This window comes from Mobula birostris, chromosome 1 (genome assembly GCF_030028105.1).
Source record: "Mobula birostris isolate sMobBir1 chromosome 1, sMobBir1.hap1, whole genome shotgun sequence".
Taxonomy (NCBI): domain Eukaryota; kingdom Metazoa; phylum Chordata; class Chondrichthyes; order Myliobatiformes; family Myliobatidae; genus Mobula; species Mobula birostris.
Genome location: NC_092370.1, coordinates 163,241,145 through 163,263,707, shown reverse-complemented (window position 1 = coordinate 163,263,707; position 22,563 = coordinate 163,241,145). Strand labels below are relative to the sequence as shown.

Sequence of the window (22,563 nt, the reverse complement as noted above, 5' to 3'; positions counted from 1 at the left end):
AAGTTTCATCTTAACAAATCTCTTTGAGTTCTTCATAACCTTGAGATATTTCACAAAACAAGGCGCTGAAGACTACTGGTGAAATTCTAGTGAACAAACAATCTTTATGTTTAATTCACTGCCCCGTTTAAGAGAACTAGAATCTCAAATATTATTTTCATTAGTAGAAAACAAATGGCAGTATTAACTAAGCAGGCCAAGCTCCATTTGTAGATGGAAATATACAATCAACACTTCAGGTCAAGAAACCTTCACGCAATCCTACTTTAAAGATTTCAACACCACAACTCATTTTGCTATCTTTACAATTTAGTCCATATTTTTCCTCCAAGATGTGACATTCAGCATCTCTTCATCTTAAAAGTGATCTAGCTAACAGCGATTCAACCTACAAACCTCACCTCACAATTTGCTTACAATCTCCTTCAGAAGAAAGCACATATTCAGCTGTGTGGAAGTGCCGTGGGAAATTGGACAAAGTTGAAGAAGTAAAGAAGCAGCTATAATGAGGTATTATTGCCCTAAGTTGGCCACAGACGTGTCAAGTATAGAAGGTCATGACAGAGTCTGGATTGCTCATTGAAAGAGCTGCTACTGTCTTGCTAGAACGTATAACTACTCTATGCTACTCTGTTACTCTACAAAACATAGTACAAAGAGATGTCTTTATTTTATTACTGGACTAGTGCAATACACTCAAGAGTAACATGGATCACCAACTTCCATCATCAAGAAAGTAGCAATAAGCTGCCTTCCTCAGCTGCTGCAGCCCATTTGGTGAAGGCACTCTCATAGTGTTGCCGAATGAGGAGGTTCAACTGTCTAACTTGTGGTTTACAGGAGATCTTAGAGGTACATTCCAATACAGCACTTACACTTGTACTCCTGAGTAGTTCAGGGCATAAGTTTGTAAGGTGCTTTCAGAAAAGCTTTGACGAGTATATTCTGTGAATGATACTGGAAGTTGTTCAACATCAGATGATTGCAGGAATTAAACCTAGTTCAATGGTTGCTTTTTGCAGATGTGGCTGCATTCATCTCTAACAAATCTGAAAAACTGCAGGTGATAAATACTTCATCTGAAGCATACACCAAGTTTATTAAGGCAATCAACATTCAAACCATGATTCATAGGGTCATAGGGAACCAATATCCTTCTAAAATTTACATCATTTGGACAACATACAGCACTCTTGTCATCCTGGCAGGAAAGCAGCACCCATCATCAGGGACCCATACCATCCAGGTCATGCTTTTTTCTCATTGCTGCCATCAGGAAGAAGGTACAGAAGCCAAAGGATTCACACCATTAGGTTTAGGAACAGTTATTACCCCCAGCCAACAGGCTCTTGAACCTGTGGGATAACTTCACTCGTTCCATCACTGAACTACTTCTACAAGCTATGGACTCACTTTCAAGGACTCTTTATCTCATGTTTTCAAAATTTATTGCTTTATTTTTCTTTTGTGTTTGTAGTTTGTTGCCTTTTGCACATTGGTTACTTGTCTGCCCTGTTGGGTGCAGCATTTCATTGATTCCAATATGGTTCTTGGATTTGTTGAGTATGCCCGCAAGAAAATGAATCACATAGTTGTATATGGTGACATACATGTACTTTAATAATAAATTTACTTTGTACTTGATCAATACCTGCCAGGTCACTTAACCTCAAAGGGCAACTTCATCTGAAATACTAGAAATCCTCTTTCAGGTTTGATGATCTTACCTCACTTTTCTAAATCACAAACAGCTAACTGGGAATGAAAGGGCATCCGTCAGCTTGTGAAACTGGGGTCACATATTCCACAAGGGAGCAGATATTGAAGTTTCTACCTGTAAAATCTAGGTAAAATCCTTGGGACTAAGAGTCACCAACGATATGGTACTGAGGAAACTTGCCCACACATAATGCTGATGGTACAGCTGGAGCAGGTGTCTCAAGATTATATGCTGGAGACTGTGCTTTGTGCACAGAACCAAAATTGCCAGCAATGCAAAGGAGAAAAACATATTCTGATACTGCAACAGGGCAAAACAATTTCTTAGCATTCAGAGTAGCCCTTGACAACCAGGAGTATGTTGCCAGAATCAGTGTTTGAAGTAGGCAAGTGAAGGCTAGCTCAATCAACACAGAGAGCTAGTACTCAGTCTAAGCACAACTGAATGAATTTAAGGAGTTTCCTTCCACTTGTCAAGATGCTGGCCAGCCTTCCCTGCAAATTGCTGCTACCAATGCAGTAGCATAGCAATAAGAATAAAAGTTTACAACGTTGAATGAGGTGATAATTAAGTGACCTTTGTTGGCTTGGATGGTGCTAAATATCTTGTGTTGATATGTGTTACAATGCAACTGAAGAGTATCTTATCACACTGTCCACGGATACCTTGCAATGGAGTAAAGGTGTCACGAAGCAAGCTACTCACTACAAATACCCATATGGGCCCTGCCTTTATGGCCACAATATTTGAGACATAGGCTCAGCTAAGTTCCTGATCAATGGTAGTGCCCAGGAGATTGACGATGAGGGACTTACAGCAACATCATTGAATGACACCGAAAGTCAGTCAGATACTTACTGGTTGGTCATAATCGTTGTCCATCACTTGTGTGATATGAATAAATTTGCAACTTATCAACTCAAACTGGATTGTTTTACTTTGAGGAATTAAAAATGGTATTGATCAATCAACAGTAAATACGAGGAGTGATTGATAAGTTTGTGGCCTAAGGTAGAAGGAGTCAATTTTAGAAAACCTAGCACATTTATTTTTCAACATAGCCCCCTCCTACATTTGCACACTTAGTCCAGCGGTCATGGAGCATACGGATCCCTTCTTTGTAGAAGTCGGCGTCTTGGAACTACAGAAAGTGGTCCATAGCAGGAGTGATTGATAAGTTTGTGGCCTAAGGTAGAAGGAGATGAGTTGTTAACTTCAAACTTTCTGCATAATCACTCAAAATGTTGAACTGCATGTGCATGTAACAAGAGCTGTATAACTCATCTCCTTCTACCTTAGGCCACAAACTTATCAATCACCCCTTTCTGGAGGTCCAAGATGCTGACTTCTACAAAGAAGGGATCCGTATGCTCCACGACCGCTGGACTAAGTGTGTAAATGTAGGAGGGGACTACGTTGAAAAATAAATGTGCTAGGTTTTCTACAATTGACCCCTTCTACCTTAAGCCACAAACTTATCAATCACCCCTCATACGTCCCTTTTGATCCTATCATTGAAAGAGGCCATTAACTAGCGAGGACTGGGTCTACAGTAAGTTGTGCATCAGATTCATCCAAAGATGATCTACCTTTGAAAAAGCACACTCACCTTTCTTCACCCCAGTAGATTTTCCTGCCCTCAAATCACACTTCTAGTATGGCTCCTTGATATAAAGGACAGTCAGTTCCAACCTGTCCATAATTGAACCAAGGCTAAAATAAGGTTTGCAAATTTTCCACAGTAATGAGCAATTAAGCCAGAATAACTCTTTAGAACAGAAGACCTTTTCTGGAGTACAAGTCTTTGTACAGTACAACCAGGACCTGCCTGCCTCATAATCCTGACTATATTCATGGTCTCTGTTACTTGTTTATATTACAAATCAAATTGGCCAAAGAATGGCTTCTTTGATAGTAAACACCTTGGGAGGAAATGGTAGGATCTTTTACTCAGCACTTCTAGCTGAACACAGTCGTAAATGTCTCAACTCCACTGAGAGTAGGGATGTTATTTGAGTCCCCTCTTTTTGCTAGATGCTTAAATGTCCATCACAGTTCACAAACAGGTGGGACAGGATGGCAAGGTTTAGATTTGATATGGTTTTATTTAGCTGCATCTGCATGCGCTATCATTCCACTGCAGCTCCACCATGCACCTTTATCCCAAGTGCTGATTCTTTTAACATTCGCTGCAGAACCTGCCCAGCAGCAGTTATGTCCATTATGACTTTGACAGGTCATCTAGTTCAGTTATTACTGAGCTTGGCTTGGAGATGGAATTTATAATCAATTCAATCCTGTCAAACTCAACGTGTGCCCTCACGCTTCTCCCAAACTGCATTAAACATGGAGCACACTTTTCATAGATTTGTGACAATGAAGTCATTTCCTGGTTGCAGACTGTATGAGACTTCCTAAGCCACTGCTTCCAATCTATATGTCAATTTATTACAATTACTCAGTAGTCTATGATGTCAATATATCATGATATGCTTAGGGAGAGTGATGGTAGAGATCAAAATGTTGGCTGAAAGATATAATTTTATGACTACTATTATATCACTTCTCCCAGTTTAGATACTTGTCCTCAAAATGTTCACAAGTAGGACTTTACGAGTTTGATTAAAATGGAGCTACCTTTGCTGAGAGCAAATCAGGTGTGTAGGTCAATGCAATATGTCATTGGTTTTACTCTGCTGTTTGTGGAATGGCTTGCGGTAAGTAACTGAGTTGCAAAGCCATTTCAGGAGTTCTGTTAAGAGTAATGGTGACAATATTAATCCTCCTTGTTTCCACTACAAGACATTCTTCACACCAGCACCTGAGAGGCAACACACCCTTTGAGATCCTTGGCTCTGACCAAAAGGACAACGTGCCCCACACTCCACTCATTAGCAATCTCCTATTAATGAGGTTTTGTACAATTCATTTATTCATCTTTGCTGATCAGTTTAACCTACAAAACTGTTTCTGCTCCTGTTGTCTTTGTGCAATTTTCACCATTATCATAGATAGTCAGAACTAAAAAACCTCCTTACCAATTCAACACTCTCAGTGAAATCCTGCTCTGCCTCCCATTTCCAATATCTGGATCAAGGGATAGTAAGGAATTTCTGATCGGCAACTGATGATTCCAATCACGCTTGCTAACATTGCACATTTATGTCAGAGAACTGTCAGAAATAAAGTATTAAATTTGTATGTGGGAATGTACTAGGCCATTCTGCCTCTCAATTCAAATTGACCATAGCGAATCTGCTTTTGAGCTCAATGAACTTATACTACTAATGTATTCCATAACAAATTTTGCCTTAGTTTGACTTTTTCCAATATTCTATATCAATATTCTTTTAAGGTTGAGTGTCCTAGATTTCCATTATCCGTTGTGTGAATAAGTGCATGTCTAATTTTAAGCTCAATTGTTCTGCAGTCTCACATCAAAGGAAATACCAAGACACTTTCTAATTCCCCTGATAAATGGTCCAACCTTAAGGTCTGCATTATGGAATCTCAGATTTCAGTAGCTTATCTTTCAATTTGTCCAGGGAAAATAATCAACAAGTTCAAAAGTCTGTGGCATCACTTCTCATGGGAAGATTCGGAGAAGATCTTTAAGGCTAGCCAATAGCAACATCTGGTGGCTGATCTGAGGTAATGCAGGAGCATTGTCCACATTTCAAATCTGGCAGGCTATTTTCGAGAACCTCTTCACACTGTCACTATGACACAGAAACAAGCCATCCAGATGATCAAAGTTGATTCATCTTTCTATAACTTTGTCAGAGTTTCCCTTGCTTCCAGCTTCCCCTCAAATATATCAACACTATTATCCCCAAACATTCTTCATAGTGGAACACTCTACATTCCCATGATAAATAACTTTCTCAGAAATCCATTAATGGATCTGTTCATGACTAGGTAGTATTTCAGATTAGATATATTTTCTAACTTATAGTCCTCTTATAGATCAAACCCCCAGTTTTTCATTTCGGTGAAGAGTATCAACTTGCTTGGTCTTTTTAAAATATGCATCTGCTCAGCTTTTGTGTTACAAGTCCTTTGCACCTACTCTAATTACGAGGGGTGATCGGTAAGTTTGTGGCCGAAGGTAGAAGGAGATGAGTTATTAACTTCAAACTTTCTGCATAATCACTCAAAGAGTTGAACTACACATGCATGTAACAGAGCTGTATAACTCATCACCTTCTACCTTAGGCCACAAACTTATCAATCACCCCTGCTGTGGACACTTTCTGGAGGTCCAAGATCTGTATGCTCCACGACCGCTGGTCTAAGTGTGTAAATGTAGGAGGGGACTTTGTTGAAAAATAAATGTGCTAGGTTTTCTAAAATTGACTCCTTCTACCTTAGGCCACAAACTTATCAATCACCTCTCGCAATGTGGTATTGGATGATTGGAAATTACACTGTTGTGGAACTACTGGAATATTTTTTACTCATCAATAGCTTGAGTTAATAAAGATAAAAGGCCACTCTCTGAAGTCCTATGATATAGAGGAATATATTATTTGTGCTTCAACTGAGTTATGATAAGGAATAATTTTATACCACCCACTTGATGCCGTTTTCTTCATTTTAGAGTCAGGATTAAGCAAAGACAAACTATAGTTCCAGTTACCAGCAAAATCTTTATACTTATTATTAAATTCTTCCCTGTTTGCTCCAACAATTATCAACAAAGAATTCTATGACAAAGTATCCATATCATTGAGTCTGCATTTTAGGAAGATATACCTAATTAATTCCACTCCACTACTATTTAACAGAAGTCTTGCTAATTTGGGTATACATTGAACTGTTTTTGGAAACTTGCACTGAATTTGACCATAATTGCATGCAGTGTAAGCTCTTTCAATTATTTCTCCACGGCACTATTCGACCAATAACAGGTACTGTTGCTCAAAGTTTGAAAGTTTCTACCCTAATTATTAAACCCTTCCCCTTTCCCCTCTTTATTGTCCACTTCAAGTTTCCAATTTTGCAACTACCTGCCCTTTTAATGGTGATCAATTCTTCCAACCTGCAGATGATGTCCTTCCAAAAAACCAGGAGAGAGAACTAGCAGGTAATATCAAAACCTGCTAGTTTCAAAACCTAATATCAAAACCTAATAGGCATCTATTATCAATGCCTATAATAGAGTATGTAAGATCCCCTAGGGAGTGAGATTAGAGAGTTAAGAGGAAACAAGGAAATGACATAAATTGTATCAATTCTTTATCTCAGTCTTCAGGTTGAAGGATATTACAAGTATTCTGTGGAAAAGACTAATTTCAAACAATATTTAAGAAATTCTAACCACTATCACGAGTGTGAGATACTGGAAAAACTAATGGGACTAAAGCCAGGTCCTAATGGCCTATATCCAAGGGGTTTAAAGGAAGCAGCTGAAGAAAAAGTGGAGTCATAGGTTGAAGTTTTTTCAAAACTCACCAAAATCCTACTACTGGATTGGAAGGTTGTAACATTAACTAAGTTAACTCCATTGCTTATGAAGGAAGGGAAAAATAGATAACTACTTGCTAGAGTCTGTTGTCAAGGAAGAAACAGAGAGCCTTTAGAGAAGCTTAATGTAAACAAACCAAGTCAACATGGTTTTATGAAAGGTAAATTTTGTTGGACAGATTTGCAAGTACTCTACAAGATATAGCAGGCAGAATTTCCATTAGGCATTTGACGAGGTATAACAAGCAGTTAGTGCAGGAGCTTCTGGTTTTGGGGGTAGCACGTTAGCACGGTTTTAAGATTAGTTACCAAATGAAAGAGAATCAGAATAAGCAGGTAATTTTCAAGCTGTAAGGATGCAACTGGTGGAGTGTCCCAAGGATCAAATCTTGGCCTTCAATTATTTATGATATGTATTAATGATCTGGAAGAGAAGATAGGGTGTAAATTATCCAAGTTTGTGGAACACACAAAAATAGGTCAGATTACAAATTGCATTAAGGATACAGTGCATTCCGGTTAACTGAGCCATATCAGGGCCAGTACATTTCGACCAATTTAAGCAACTGTCCCAATTAGCCGAAGTTACATAGAAATAGTTAAAAAGGTATAAAAAAGACAAACTACCGTTTAACTGAGTAACACATTATGTATTTAAATAAAGTACAGATCAAATTAGAACACTACCCATACTACTGGTGGTTGTCCATTTTATCTGACGATGACAGGAAACCTGTGGGGAAGTGTTTTTAAAGTGGAAAAGACGTTGCACTAAAGCAGTTCCAATCTCTTGACTTCAGAAGTCCAGGTCCAGTGGGATGAGTAGACGTCACATCTGAGGTCTTCGCCGGTTGTAGTGGATGACCATGACTTCTTCTGTGCCTCATCATGCCCTTTACTCTCCACATGGCTTTGCAGAGCCACCTTCCTGCCATTACATCTCACTGTAGACTTCATCCGTCCGGTCCACCACAAATGACTTCACATGCTAAGGCAGGCATGACCCTACCTCACTGTGTATGAGGCCTGCTGGGTACCCTCACCTAGGTGAGCCTGTCTGTCGAAATGTGTACTGGAATATGGTCCTGCCACAGAGAAGCAGCAAATTGGAGACACAAGTGAGGGCTAAGTGTCCGGTGGGGACCAAAGGTAACATTCAAGATGATTGTCAAAACCTTCAAATTCTTCATAGTTTCTAACTTGTTGAAGTGGTGAATTCATTTCATTTTCACTCCCAACCATTTCTGGCATTTCCAAGTCTGAAATTGCAGTCAGCACAACAGTTCTGAATTGTCTTATAGCTTATTTCACCATCTACCAGTGACAAAAATCATTGCTTTTTGAACACACACGCAACTGACGCAATTTAAAAACTGTTCGCTCTAAGCATGGTGTAGTGTCTAATGACCACACTGTGCACGTGCATGATGCTAGTTAGAAACTGTTTGACAACAATCTCTTGTCCCAATCAAGTGGCATATTGACCCAAATAAAAAAAGGAAATTTTCTCAATTTGCTCTAGTTCTTTAGGATTTTGTCCCAACTAGCAGCTGCCCCGATTAACTGATGGCCCAATTAACCAGAATCCACTGTAATTCTGCAATTGCAATGTGATATAGACAGCTTGACTGGAGTATATAGTTTTTTTTTGTGTGCCATACTCTGCCAGAGCCTCGGTGACCACTTTTTCAAGTGGTTGTCTTGGAAAAAAGATTCTGTGAGTGGTCTCCCACGTCTTTCCCACAGCACAGTTTTTTTTTTACGAGGCCGAGTTGTGAGCTCGACACTCAACCTGGCATGGATGGAAAGTGTGCTCGGGAGCGGCCTGACTGGATTCGAACTCGGGAACTTTCGCTCCGGAGTCCGGTGCTGATCACACTGCGCCGCCAGCCATAGTACATAGTACTGGCCCTATTATTTAACAATAGAATAAACTGACATCAGGGGTTAATGCAAAAAAAAAAAATCACTAGATTTATTCCTGGGAGGAGAAGATAGTTCTTATAGAAGCAGTTAAAGAAATTGGATTCATGCTGTTCAGATTTATAATAATGAAGAACGATCTCACAGAAACAGATATTGACAGGGTAGAGACCCATGTCTTTCAACTTGTGCGAGAAGCTTGAACAAGGGTTTATTGCAGAGGAAGAAGATAGATGGAAGATGGAAGGAATGGGGGGGTGTTAGGCTATGGGGAGCTGCCTCAGAAGAGGAGATGAGGGCTGGGGCAGATCAACTGTGATCACAAAGAATGTCAGGGCAGGCTTGAGAAACCGGGTGTCTTACAACTATTCCTGTTTTATACTTTGCATGAAAGGAGTGTTGTAGAACTGCAAACTTGTTTTGAAGAAGCAAAAGCACTACTAATTTTTTAAAACTTTACTTCAACCGAGAAAGCTTCTCGATCCAGTCAGGGATACAGTATGTTTTATATCTATGGCTGATGTAATCAGATCTGGATTCTTACAGGACTGGGTGGCTCCCTTGTTTGGCTCCTCAAACTGTGGATGCTGCCAATTTCGGTCTGAGAGCTGGAATGTGACAAGCCTTCAAAGTAGGGTCTGCAAAACAACAGTCACAATCAAAATGTCATACAAAGTTGATGAGACATTTACAACATAACACCAATAGCGTACGACAAAGCAAATTCAAAATCATTTGGTATGCCCACAAAATGAGGGCGTTGCTTGAGGGAAAAGTACTTGCTAAGTGGGAAGAATTTCCTTGCCTCTTCAGGGTATGATGGAGAGCTTTTTGTTAAACACCTGCTTGAACAGACAGATGTAAAAGAAGGAATTAGTAGGTCACTCAACCCTCTTGGGCTTCCTGGCCATTCAGCAGGATCATTGCTCAGCTATCCTGCCCTTTCTTGCTCAGTGGCCACATCCTATAACTCCCTCTGTGTACATAAAAAACATTGATATTGTATAAAAAACATTGGATGCACTCAGCAATAGAGCATTAATGATCCTTGAGAAGAGAATTCATCCATCAGATAAAAGGTATTTGTCCCAAATCTAGTTCTAAATAGTTAACCGATTTCCCTTAATTCTAGCTTCTCCAATCCAAGAAAACAGTGTTTCATCATCTGAGGTCTCTGACAGTACTGGCTTCCTATGACATGATCAAACCCTGAATCAGGATCTGACTCCACAGCCTTCTAATTCTGTCAGCACAAGAGTTTGCCGAAGCTGGAAACCGGAGCAACAAGAAACCAGTTGGAGGAACTCAGCAGCTTGAGCAGCATCTGTGGGAGGAAAGGAATTATTGATCTTTTGGGCTAAAAGCCTGCATGAATCCGGAAGCAAGCCTTTGACGTGAAAGATCAACGATTCCCCTCCATCAGCTGATGCTGCTTGACCTGTTGAGTTCCTCCAGCAGAGTTTGGATTCTGTTTGATTTAAAGAACAAAACTGAGCAACTACTGGATTCTGGTTCAAATCCACTTCTGATTAATGGATGGAAGTTTCTTTGCTTTACTATCCACACAAATCCATGTTCAGACCCTGGCTTGCCAAACCAAGCCTAACAGTGCCCAACAGTGTGTTTTAGGTAATTTGTTTTGAAATTAAAACACTGTAAAGTGTCAGTTTTGGGTTGATTCCTCTTCACATGTGCTTATGGGTTTGTGATACAGTTTGTGAGATTGAGACTGACATCAAATATGCATAATCCCAATAATACCAGTCATGGCCATAGAGTTATTCAGCACAAAAACAGGTCCTTTTAGCCCAATTTATCCATACTGACCAAGCTGTTTTCCTTGCCTGCATTTAGCCAAATCCCCCTAAAGTTTTCTTCTCTATGTACCTAAGTGTTTCTTAATTGTACCCATCTTTATCATTTCCTCTTGACAGCTCATACCATTAACCCACCACCTTCCCTGTGAAAATAAAAACATGCCCCTCCTATCCCCCTTAAATAGTTCTCTTCTGACCTTAACCTATGGCCTCTAGTTTTGGACTCGCCAACCCTGGGAGAACAACTGTGACAATCCATCTTTTCTAGGCTCCTCATGGTTTTATAAACCTCTATAAGCGTATCCCTCAGCTTCCTTCATTCCATAGACAACTGTCACACCCTGGTCCTTGAGTAGACCCGGCAGATGTCTGATGAGAGTCAGGTATGATAATAGGCATCCACTCAAATTTTCTATGGAGGTATAAAGGCTGAAGGGAAATCTGATAGAACTTTATAAGATTATGAGAAGCATAGATACAGCAGACAGCTCGTATCTTTCTCCAAGGGTTGAAATGCTTAGAGGGCATACATTCAAGATGAGAGGGGTAAGTTTGTACCTATTTATTTATTGAGTTACGGCGCAGAAGAGAGCTTTCCAGCCCTTCAAGCTGCACAGCCCAGCAAGCCCCTGATTTATCCCTAGCCTAATCACAAGACAATTTACAATGACCAATTAACCTACCAACCGGTGTGTCTTAGGACTGTGGGAGGAAACCGGAGCACCCGGAGTAAACCCACACAGTCACAGGGAGAACGTACAAACTGCTTACAGGCAGCGACGAGAATTGAACCGTGTCGCTGGTACTAAAAAGCATTGTGCTAATCACTGTGCCACCAAATACATATCTCAAATTCTTAAGTGATATGTATCTTTTTAAAACACAGAGACTGGTTTTGGTACTGGGATGCACTGCCTCGGTTGGTAGTGAACACATATATGATTGAGGTGTTTAAGATGAATGTACGGAGAATGGAGAGATATGGATTTTGGGTAGGCAGAAGAGATCAGTTTAGTTAGGCATTTAATTACTAGTTTAGTTAGTTTGACACAACATGGTGGGCCAAAGGACCTGTTCATATGCCATACATATGTTCTAATAAACATTTTGCAATAAAGCTATGAGCCACCCAAATGAAGCATTGCTGATATATAATCTGCAAGTGGCTTAATAAAACAGTATAAGAGCCCTCCATACTTGAGCTTTGGTTTTGGAGTGCTGAGAACGCTGTCATCATCATCCATATCAGGGCCACTGTCACTAGGATTCTCCACATCCAAGCTATCATACAGTAGATCCAAGTCCTCTTCCACTTCTTGCACATTTTCTGTGGGATCCTGCTCTGAGTCAAGGACCTACAATCAATTTGTACAATTTTCATGTCAGCCTTGCTTTGATATGCAATTTATCTACCTCTTCATTATATAAAAAAATTAAAGAAATACATTGACTGTATAACTCAGTCTGAATAAATGATTAGATAATGCAACATATTAACTGTTTTTTATTAAAAAAACTACCACGTGGAACACAGAGAATTTTTCTAATTATTCAACATGTAACCTTAGATTGTCAGTTTACAAAATAATAATAATAATAATAATATACAAATCATCAAATTTTTGTAACCAGTTTTCTGCTTTTTGATGATTGATCTCAGCTTACACAGGAGTCAGAATTGAATTTTGTCTTTTTGAGTAATGAAAGGCAAAAACTAGAATTATGCAAAGTTTACCCTGAATTCCTTGTGTTTCATCTTCTGATATCTATTCACATTGCAGGAAACTATGCTGTTGGGGACACCAGGATCTGAGGTGAAAGGAGAGGGCTAGACTCGATTGGGATGGAATAACTTGCTGACAATCACAACCATGATAACAAAAAGAAAGAAAAGAGTCCTGACGAAGGGTCTCAGCCCGAAACGTCGCCTGTACCTCTTCCTATAGATGCTGCCTGACCTGCTGCGTTCCACCAGCATTTTGTGTGTGTTGCGAGAAAAATAATATTTGTCAACAACTTTCAGGACATAGAACTAATAGAAATATAGATACTATTAAATGTACTGATCTAAGCCAAGGTTATGAAGAGGTCAGGGAAGCAGACTCCTATTTCTCAGGTTACTGAAGACAGAGGATAAGAATTGGAACTTGTAACTCCCAATCAGTGATGAGCGTTGCTGCTATTATGTTTATGTGCATCAAAAGGGATTGACCTCTTGCCCTTGCAAACAGTTTAGTAACCATCACTGCTGTTGGAATACCTACTTGATTGAGACATTATAATAGAATTACTGCATCTAATAAAAATACAGCAAAGTGCTAATTTCATACCTCGTCTGAAACTTTGAATCTCCTTAGTAAAGCAACTACTTTCTGCTTAAAGTTCTGTTGCTGGGGAAAAATATTAAGATATTAGAATCATAATCACCTTCACCCCTATTCTCCACAACTCCCCACCACCTCCCCAAACAGGGGACATTCTTGAGCAATGCACGTTGAAATAGCTCAGAGTCCACTTATTATAATGAACCTGATGAGCACAGGACTCGTTCATTACCACATTTGTCCTCATGACAGGAAAGTTAGTCTAAAATTCTCTGCTAACCTGTGGATAAAAGACATTTCAGACAAACTCAAAACGGTCTTGATTGGTTTAAAATATGACAGTGACTTTAAAAATTGGTAATTTCATTACATTCCCACAAGAACAGGTTGCTTGAGACAGAACCATTGTAGGAAGTTTGATTCCTCATAGAATATACGCAATGATCTTGTACATATTTTCTTTTAGGAAAAAATGGTTTATTGGGGTAGATTTTGTTAGTTATACACCATGGCATTATGTAAATAGATACATGGGGCATAGTGAATATATAGCCATATCAATATTTTAAGATATTGGGAGGAATTAAACCAAACTTACTCTTGTAATTGAGGTTGTTCTCACAATGGTCCTCCTTTGCTTTTTAGGCTTACCCAAATCAAATTCATCATCGTCTATATCCTGGAAAAAAGTGGTGAAAACAAATCAATGGCATTAGATATGATGAATTATTCCACAGAAAGCACAACTTTGCTTTCCGATATCAAAAGCATCACTTTTAACTCATAAGTATTCTAGCTGGGATAAGGAAGAACAAATTCAGCTCAAAAACACCGTGAAATACACGTACACATATAAGCTGAAACACAGAGAAACTCAGTGTGCTTCTTATTTACAGTTAGATATATTCCTTACTTGAAGACTATGGAGAAAGAGTGGAACAGGAAGACTATTTGGATAGATCCTTCCAGGAGTTATCCCAGGGTGTGCACTGAATAGTTCATTAGGCATTATAAGCTATGAACATGAGGAACAAAACAAATTTCCCACATTCACAAAGAGCTGGCATCAAATATTTCCTGGATCTATAATGGATGCATTGTAATATTCCCACTACTGCAAAAATATTTAATGGCCATGCATGAGCACACCTTTTTAATAAGGAAAATTTTCCAGTCCTATGCACCCATTTAAGACTATGCCTCAAGCCTGCAGTGTGCATTTTTAAAACTATTTACTTGGTTAATGGTTGTGTGAATCATCTGTTTTGAAAATTAGAATGTACTGTGGAACGAACCTAGCAACAGATCAGGTCATGAGTAATGGGAAAGGATAAATCATTCTCATAGGAAGGCATCCTGGAGAAGAATGATTATATCAATGAAATTTCATATCCAGTTTGATAGTGAGATATATAGGTCTGAAATTAGTGTCCAAATCTTAAATGAAGACAAGTATAGAGATGTGAAATAGCATTAGCAAAGGTGAGCTGCAAGAATAAATTAAAGGGTAGTATAATAGGTAAACATGCATGGAAATTTCACATAATTCTCAGTGGATTTGTATTTCAACCAGAGCATAGAACAGTACAGCATAGTATAGGCCCTTTGGCTCACGATGTTTTGCTAACCTACTCCATGATCTATCTAGTCCTGCCTTCCTATAGTAGCACATTGAAAAGACTCAATGAGAAGATCCATTAAATCTAAGGAACGTGCAAATTAAAAACAGCATTAAATATGTCAATTAACAGGCCAGAAGATGGTCAAAATTCTAGAAATTGACAAGGGATGACAAATAATAAAAAGAGAAAAGATAACAAGAAACAAAAAGGGCACTAAGAGTTTCTACAAATACACCAGAAGTGAAAGAGTAGCCAAAGTAAACCGTGGTCACAGAGGAAAAGACTGGTGAACTAATAATTGGAAATAAGACAGGGGTTTGGAACATTATTTTGTTACTCTCTTCACAGATAAATACACCAAAATAATCCCAATAACAGTAGAAAATCAAGGGCAAAAGGGAAAGAATAAGGAATATTAAAGTGGCAAACTAAAAGATTCAAAGCTGAAAACAACCTGAATCTGGTGATCTCCATCAGAGAGTCTGAAAATAAATGGCTGCAGAAAACCTAGGTGTAGCCTTCCAAACTTTCCATTTGCAAAGTCTCAGTGCATGGGTAAATGGCAAATGCAATTTCCCAATTCTAGGATGGAGGTGTGGGGAGGGTGGAGGAGAAACCAGAACACAAGAAACTACAAGTTAGTTAGTGTGACATCTGTCGCCTAGGAAAAGTTGGAAATATTACAGGAAATTGAAACAATCTTCCATCTGTGCTAATAAGAGAAGAAGGGATAAATGGAACACTTTCAAGGTGCCAAACTGTTACTGCAGGGCGCAGCACTGAGGACATCACTATTTTATGGTAGGACCAAGTACAATGTATTTGCTGAGAACTCAATGACTGCAGGGAAAGCAAATTCTGAGGGGTACACATTGTCTGTAAAGAAATCTAAATATGTTAAACATGTGAGCAAACACTTGACAGATGATCTATAATATGGGAAATGACTTTAGTAAGGTGAAAAGCAGGACCCCTTTAGTGAAGAGAAGCTATAGTAGACTGGGTATCCTCACACATGAAGTAGAAGTTAGAAGGCAAGCACAGGAGGAAATTAAGAAGACTAAATGCAAGATGGAGTGTATAAGCAGGAACTGAGTACTGGTGATACTACTCCTGGAGCATGCTGCATGTTTTTGGTCTCAAATTTAAGGATGGTGTTGGATACTTTTTAATACTTTTTATAAGACGAATTAATGTAAGACTAAAGTTGCATCTTTAATCATTGTACTTTTTCACAAACTCATGTACTTTTCAAAGTATGCAGTGGGTTGTCCCCACTCACTGGCAGAAAACTGTATAGCAGTTAAACTGGCAGTTTATCACCTTTCTCATTTTTCAATAGCTAAGTATTAACACATTACCCACGTGATGTAATTGTGCAATCATTGATCGGCTTTCTTTATCTAAGGAATTTCTGTTATCTCAATTATAAAAGTGATATTTTTTTCAAAGGCGCCATCTTTGTTCTCTTTTATCTTTGCATTCTTTGTTCATTCACCTCTGTTTCATTTATCAGCTCCTTATTTTGTTTGCTTAGAATATGTATGTTTCTTTGTACTTTAAAACAAACGATCGTTAAGAATTTAAGACTGCTTGTCATTCCTGAGTTCCAGAAGAACCCACAGGATCAGAAAATAAACAGGCATCCAACAATGGCTATACTTCCATTGGAGGCAGTTCAGACGTTGAACTAAGTTGTTTCTTGGAATTAAACACTACGTTGGGTTGAGCAGGTAGGATCTATATCTATGTCAGTTTAAAATAAACAAAAAAATTTGAAATGAATTTACTGGGAACTTGCTGAGTGGGGGCCTCCTCTTCCTCTAATACAATTTCAGAATAAGAGGCTGCTCACTTAAGATGGAATTGAGAAGAAATTTCTTCCCACAGTCTTGAATCTTTGGAAATCTCTACTAGCTTATTATCATGATTGAGAATCATATTTTTAGTCTTCAAGGGCATTGAGAGATTTGGGGGTGGGGGTGGGGGTGGGGGGAAAACAAGCAGAAACGTAGAGATAGCTGCTATGGTCACAAATGGAGACATACAAAGCAACATTTGAGATATTTCTAGTGTTACATACATGCCCTTGGACTGCATCATCACTGGCTTCCTGTTCAGAAGAAAAACTTTCATACTCTTCCTCTGAGTAGTTATCTATGAAATAACAAATGTCAGATTGTAAATTTATTTCAGCCATACAAAACAAATCTGCTGGAAGCAGATTAAAATAATAAGTCAAGTTCTTTACAAAACATCTATAATTTAACTCAAACTGAAGTTGCCATGGTAAATACAACATAGGCAATCAGTAATTGACTTAGGTTTTATTAAAATTCTAAGCATGATGTGGAGAAATAGTTTTAAGGCCCTAAATCCATATTCATGTTAAAAATAGTATAACTAATTTTATTAAATTGCTTGCTGGTGATTAGATCAGTAAATGTACCAAACCTTTCACGTATAAACTATTCCCTGATAATTAAAGAGAGGATATATGGTAGGTGTGGCATATTTGGATGCAACAGGTAATTTTGTACAGGGCTCTTAAAGCTCATATCCACTAAACATTGCATTATTTTACCTCTAGATCTGTTCTAGATTAGTTAGAAGAAACCAATGGCTATTATTAGTCAACAACAATATCCTTCAAATGGCAGAAGGATGAACAGTGGTCTTTTCTATTCAGGGATTCTATGACTTCAGATTAAGTTTATTTCAGTCAGTGTAACAGAGGTACAAACACAAGAACATCTGCACATGCTGGAAATCCAAGCAACACACACAAAATGCTGGAGGAACTCAGCAGGCCAGGCAGTATCTATGGAAAAGAGTAATCAGTCAAAGTTTTGGGCTGAGACCCTTCTTCAGTCCTGTGTGTGTGGCACAGGTAATAACACTGAATTTGGTGGAAGCTGGAACAACAGAAGGAAAAAACATTTGTTTGATACTTTCCAGGCAATCCAGGCCTGTGATTGTTACTGGTACATGCAGGGCCTGACTCCATTTTCATCAACTAAACCATTAATATCTACAGCTGAATCTCACAAACTGAGCAGCAAGGGCAAGGTTCTGGAAAGCAGCTACAATGCGATCAGCACTTTGACAAAGGGACAAAACCAGAGCTGGGGGAAACAGAGCAAAAGAATATATTTCATTGAAGGATATACACTAAATAAGAACTGCAAATAAAAGCTAGACAGCTAGGATAAGAAACTATATTGCTTACACACTCTGTCCACTTGTTAGTTCCCTGGGTTCTCCAGTTTCCTCCCACACCTAAAAGACATAGAAACATAGAAAACCTACAGCACAATCCAGGCCCTTCGGCCCACAATGCTGTGCTGAACATATACTTACTTTAGAAATTACCTAGGGTTACCCATAGCTCTCTATTTCTCTAAGCTCAATGTACCTATCCAGGAGTCTCTTAAAAGACCCTATTGTATCCATCTCCACCACCGTTGCTGGCAGTCCATTCCATGCACTCACCAATCTCTACGTAAAAAACTTACCCCTGACATCTCTGTACCTACTTCCAAGCACCTTAAAAATGTGCCCTCTCATGTTAACCATTTCAGCCCTGGGAAAAAGCCTCTGACTATCCTCACGATCAATGCTTCTCATCATCTTCTACACCTCTATCAGGTCACATCTCATCCTCCGCTGCTCCAAGGAGAAAAGGCTGAGTTCGCTCAACCTATTCTCATAAGGCATGCTCCCCAATCCAGGCAACATCCTTGGTAAATCTCCTTTGCACCCTTTCTATGGTTTCCACATCCTTCCTGTAGTGAGGTGACCAGAACTGAGCACAGTACTCCAAGTGGGGTTTGACTAGGGTCCTATATAGCTGTAACATTACTTCTCAGCTCTTAAACTCAATCCCATGGTTGATGAAGGCCAATGCACCAAATGCCTTCTTAACCACACAGTCAACCTGCGCAGCAGCTTTGAGTGTTCTATGGACTCAGACCCCAAGATCCCTCTGATTCTCCATACTGCCAAGAGGCTTACCATTAATACGATATTCTACCATCATATTTGACCTACCAAAATGTACCACCTCACACTTATTTGGGCTGAACTCCATCTGCCACTTCTCAGCCCAGTTTTGCATTCTATCGATGTCCTGCAGTAACCTCTGACAGCCCTCCACACTATCCACAACACCCCCAACCTTTGTGTAATCAGCAAATTTACTAACCCATCCCTCCATTTCCTCATCCAGGTCATTTATAAAAATCACAAAGAGAAGGGGTGCCAGAACAGATCCCTGAGGCACACCACTGGTCACCGACCTCCATGCAGAATATGACCCGTCTACAACCTCTCTATGCCAATTATGGATCCACAAAGCAAGGTCCCCATGGATCCCATGCCTCCTTACTTTCTCAATAAGCCTTGCATGGGGTACCTTATCAAATGCTTTGCTGAAATCCATATACACCACATCTACTGCTCTACCATCATCAACATGTTTAGTCACAGCCTCAAAAAATTCAATCAGGCTCATAAGGCACGACCTGCCTTTGACAAAACCATGCTGACTATTCCTAATCATAATATGCCTCTCCAAATGTTCATAAATCCTGTCTCTCAAGATCTTTTCCATCAACTTACCAACCACTGAAGTAAGACTCACTGGTCTATAATTTCCTGGGCTACCTCTACTCCCTTTCTTGAATAACGGAACGACATCTGCAACCCTCCAATCCTCTGGAACCTCTCCCATCCCCATTGATGATGCAAAGATTATTACCAGAGGCTCAGCAATTTCCTCCCTCACCTCCCACAGTAGCCTGGAGTACATCTCGTCCGGTACCAGAGACTTAGTCAATTTGATGGTTTCCAAAAACTCCAGCACATCCTCTTTCTTAATGTCTGTATGCTCAAGCTTTTCAATCCACTGTAAGTCATCCCTACAATCGCCAAGATCCTGTTCCATAGTGAATACTGAAGCAAAGTATAGATTAAGTACCTCTGCTATCTCCTGCAGTTCCATACACACTTTTCCACTGTCACACTTGATTGGTCCTATTCTCTTATGTCTTATCCTCTTGCTCTTCACATATTTGTAGAATGCCTTGGGATTTTCTTTAATCCTGCTCACTAAGGCCTTCTCGTGGCCCCTTCTGGCTCTCCTAATTTCATTCTTAAGCTCCTTCCTGCTAGCCTTATAATTTTCTAGATCTCTATCATAGCCTATTTTTCTGAACCTTTCATAAGCTTTTCTTTTCTTCTTGACTAGATTTTCAACAGCCTTTGTACACCATGGTTCCTGTACTTTACCATCCTTTCCCTGTTTCATTGGAACGTAGGTATGTAGAACACCATGCAAATGTCCCCTGAGCATTTGCCACATTTCTGCCGTACTTTTCCCTGAGAACATCTATTTCCAATTTATGCTTCCAAGTTCCTGCCTGATAGTTTCCTATTTCCCCTTACTCCAATTAAATGCTTTCCTAACTTGTCTGTTCCTATCCCTCTCCAATGCTTTGGTAAAGGAGATAGAATTGTGATCACTATCTCCAAAAAGCTCTCCCACTGAGAGCCCTGACACCTGACCAGGTTCATTTCCCAATACCAGATCAAGTACAGCCTCTCCTCTTGTAGGCTTATCTGCATATTGTGTCAGGAAACCTTCCTGAACACACCTAACAAACTCCACCTCATCTAAATCCCTTGCTCTAGGAAGATACCAATCAATATTGGGGAAATTAAAATCTCCCACCATGACAACACTGTTATTATTACACCTTTCCAGAATCTGTCTCCCTATCTGCTCCTCGATGGCCCTGTTACTATTGGGTGGTCTATAAAAAACAGCCAGTAGAGTTACTGACCCCTTGCTGTTCCTAACATCTACCCACAGAGACTCCGCACACAATCCCTCCATGACTTCCTCCTTTTCTGCAGCCATGACACTATCTCTGATCAATAGTGCTACGCCGCCCACCTCTTTTTCTTCCCTCGCCTCCCTCCCTGTGCTATCTGAAACATCTAAAGCCTGGTACTCTTAAGTAACCATTCCTGCCCCTGAGCCATCCAAGTCTCTGTAATGGCCACAACATCATAGCTCCAAGTACTGAGCAACACACTAAGATTATCTGTTTTATTCATGATGTTTCTTGCATTAGACACATCTTAAACCATCAGTCTGAGCGTAGCCCTTTCCAATCTGGACAGTCCGGATAATTATAGACCAGTGAGCCTTAAGTCTGTGGTGGGAAAGCTGTTGGAAAAAATTCTTAGAGATAGGATCTATGGGCATTTAGAGAATCATGGTCTGATCAGGGACAGTCAGCATGGCTTTGTGAAGGGCAGATCATGTCTAACAAGCCTGAAAGAGTTCTTTGAGGAGGTGACCAGGCATATAGATGAGGATAGTGCAGTGGATGTGATCTATATGGATTTTAGTAAGGCATTTGACAAGGTTCCACACGGCAGGCTTATTCAGAAAGTCAGAAGGCATGAGATCCAGGGAAGTTTGGCCAGGTGGATTCAGAATTGGCTTGCCTGCAGAAGGCAGAGGGTCGTAGTGGAATGAGTACATTCAGGTTGGAGGATTGTGACTAGTGGTGTCCCACAAAGATTGGTTCTGGGGCCTCTACTTTTTGTGATTTTTATTAACGACCTGGATGTTGGGGTAGAAGGGTGGGTTGGCAAGTCTGCAGACGACACAAAGGTTGGTGGTGTTGTAGATAGTGTAGAGGATTGTCGAAGATTGCAGAGAGACATTGATAGGATGCAGAAGTGGGCTCAGAAGTGGCAGATGGAGTTCAACCCGGAGAAGTATGAGGTGGTACACTTTGGTGGTACCTTCCTGGTACGCTTGACCAGGAAGAACAAACTCCAAGGCAGAGTACAAAGTAAATGGCAGGATACTTGGAAGTGTGGAGCAGCAGAGGGATCTGGGGGTACATGTCCACAGATCCCTGAAAGTTGTCTCACAGGTAGATAGGGTAGTTAGGAAAGCTTATGGAGTGTTAGCTTTCATAAGTCAAGAGATAGAGTATAAGAGTCGCAGGGTAATGATGCAGCTCTATAAAACTCTGGTTAGGCCACACTTGGAGTACTGTGTCCAGTTCTGTTCGCCTCACTTTAGGGAGGATGTGGAAGCATTGGAAAGGGTACAGAGGAGATTTACCAGGATGCTGCCTGGTTTAGAGAGTATGCATTATGATCAGAGATTAAGGGAGCTAGGGCTTTACTCTTTGAGAGAAGGAGGATGAGAGGAGACATGATAGAGGTGTACAAGACAATAAGAGGAATAGATAGAGTGGATAGCCAGAGCCTCTTCCCCAGGGCACCACTGCTCAATACAAGAGGACATAGCTTTAAGGTAAGGGGTGGGAAGTTCAAGGGGGATATTAGAGGAAGGTTTTTTACTCAGAGAGTGGTTGGTATGTGGAATGCACTGCCTGAGTCAGTGGTGGAGGCAGATACACTAGTGAAGTTTAAGAGACTACTAGACAGGTATATGGAGGAATTTAAGGTGGGGGGGTTATATGGGAGGCAGGGTTTGAGGGTCGGCACAACATTGTGGGCCAAAGGGCCTGTAACGTGCTGTACTATTCTATGTTCTATGACCTGCCTATCCTCACTCTCGCACGGTCTCCAAGCTTTCTCTATTTGTGAGCCAACCACCCCTTCCTCCATTTCTCCAGTTCGGTTCCCACCCCCCAGCAACT

General features: G+C 40.0%; 1 protein-coding gene across 6 annotated transcripts in view; it reads right to left on the bottom strand.

Annotated features, from left to right (window-relative positions):
- pacs2 (phosphofurin acidic cluster sorting protein 2) overlaps positions 1 to 22,563 on the bottom strand; it is a 303,100-nt gene that overhangs the window by 95,703 nt on the left and 184,834 nt on the right. For all 6 annotated transcript variants that reach the window (XM_072265280.1, XM_072265298.1, XM_072265287.1 and 3 more), the window contains exons 6-10: positions 16,956 to 17,029; positions 13,849 to 13,929; positions 13,257 to 13,316; positions 12,124 to 12,281; positions 9,654 to 9,747 (exon numbers count right to left, since the gene is read on the bottom strand). In XM_072265280.1, coding sequence (XP_072121381.1) covers positions 9,654 to 9,747; positions 12,124 to 12,281; positions 13,257 to 13,316; positions 13,849 to 13,929; positions 16,956 to 17,029 — 467 coding nt within the window. The remainder of the gene's footprint in view (positions 1 to 9,653; positions 9,748 to 12,123; positions 12,282 to 13,256; positions 13,317 to 13,848; positions 13,930 to 16,955; positions 17,030 to 22,563) is intronic.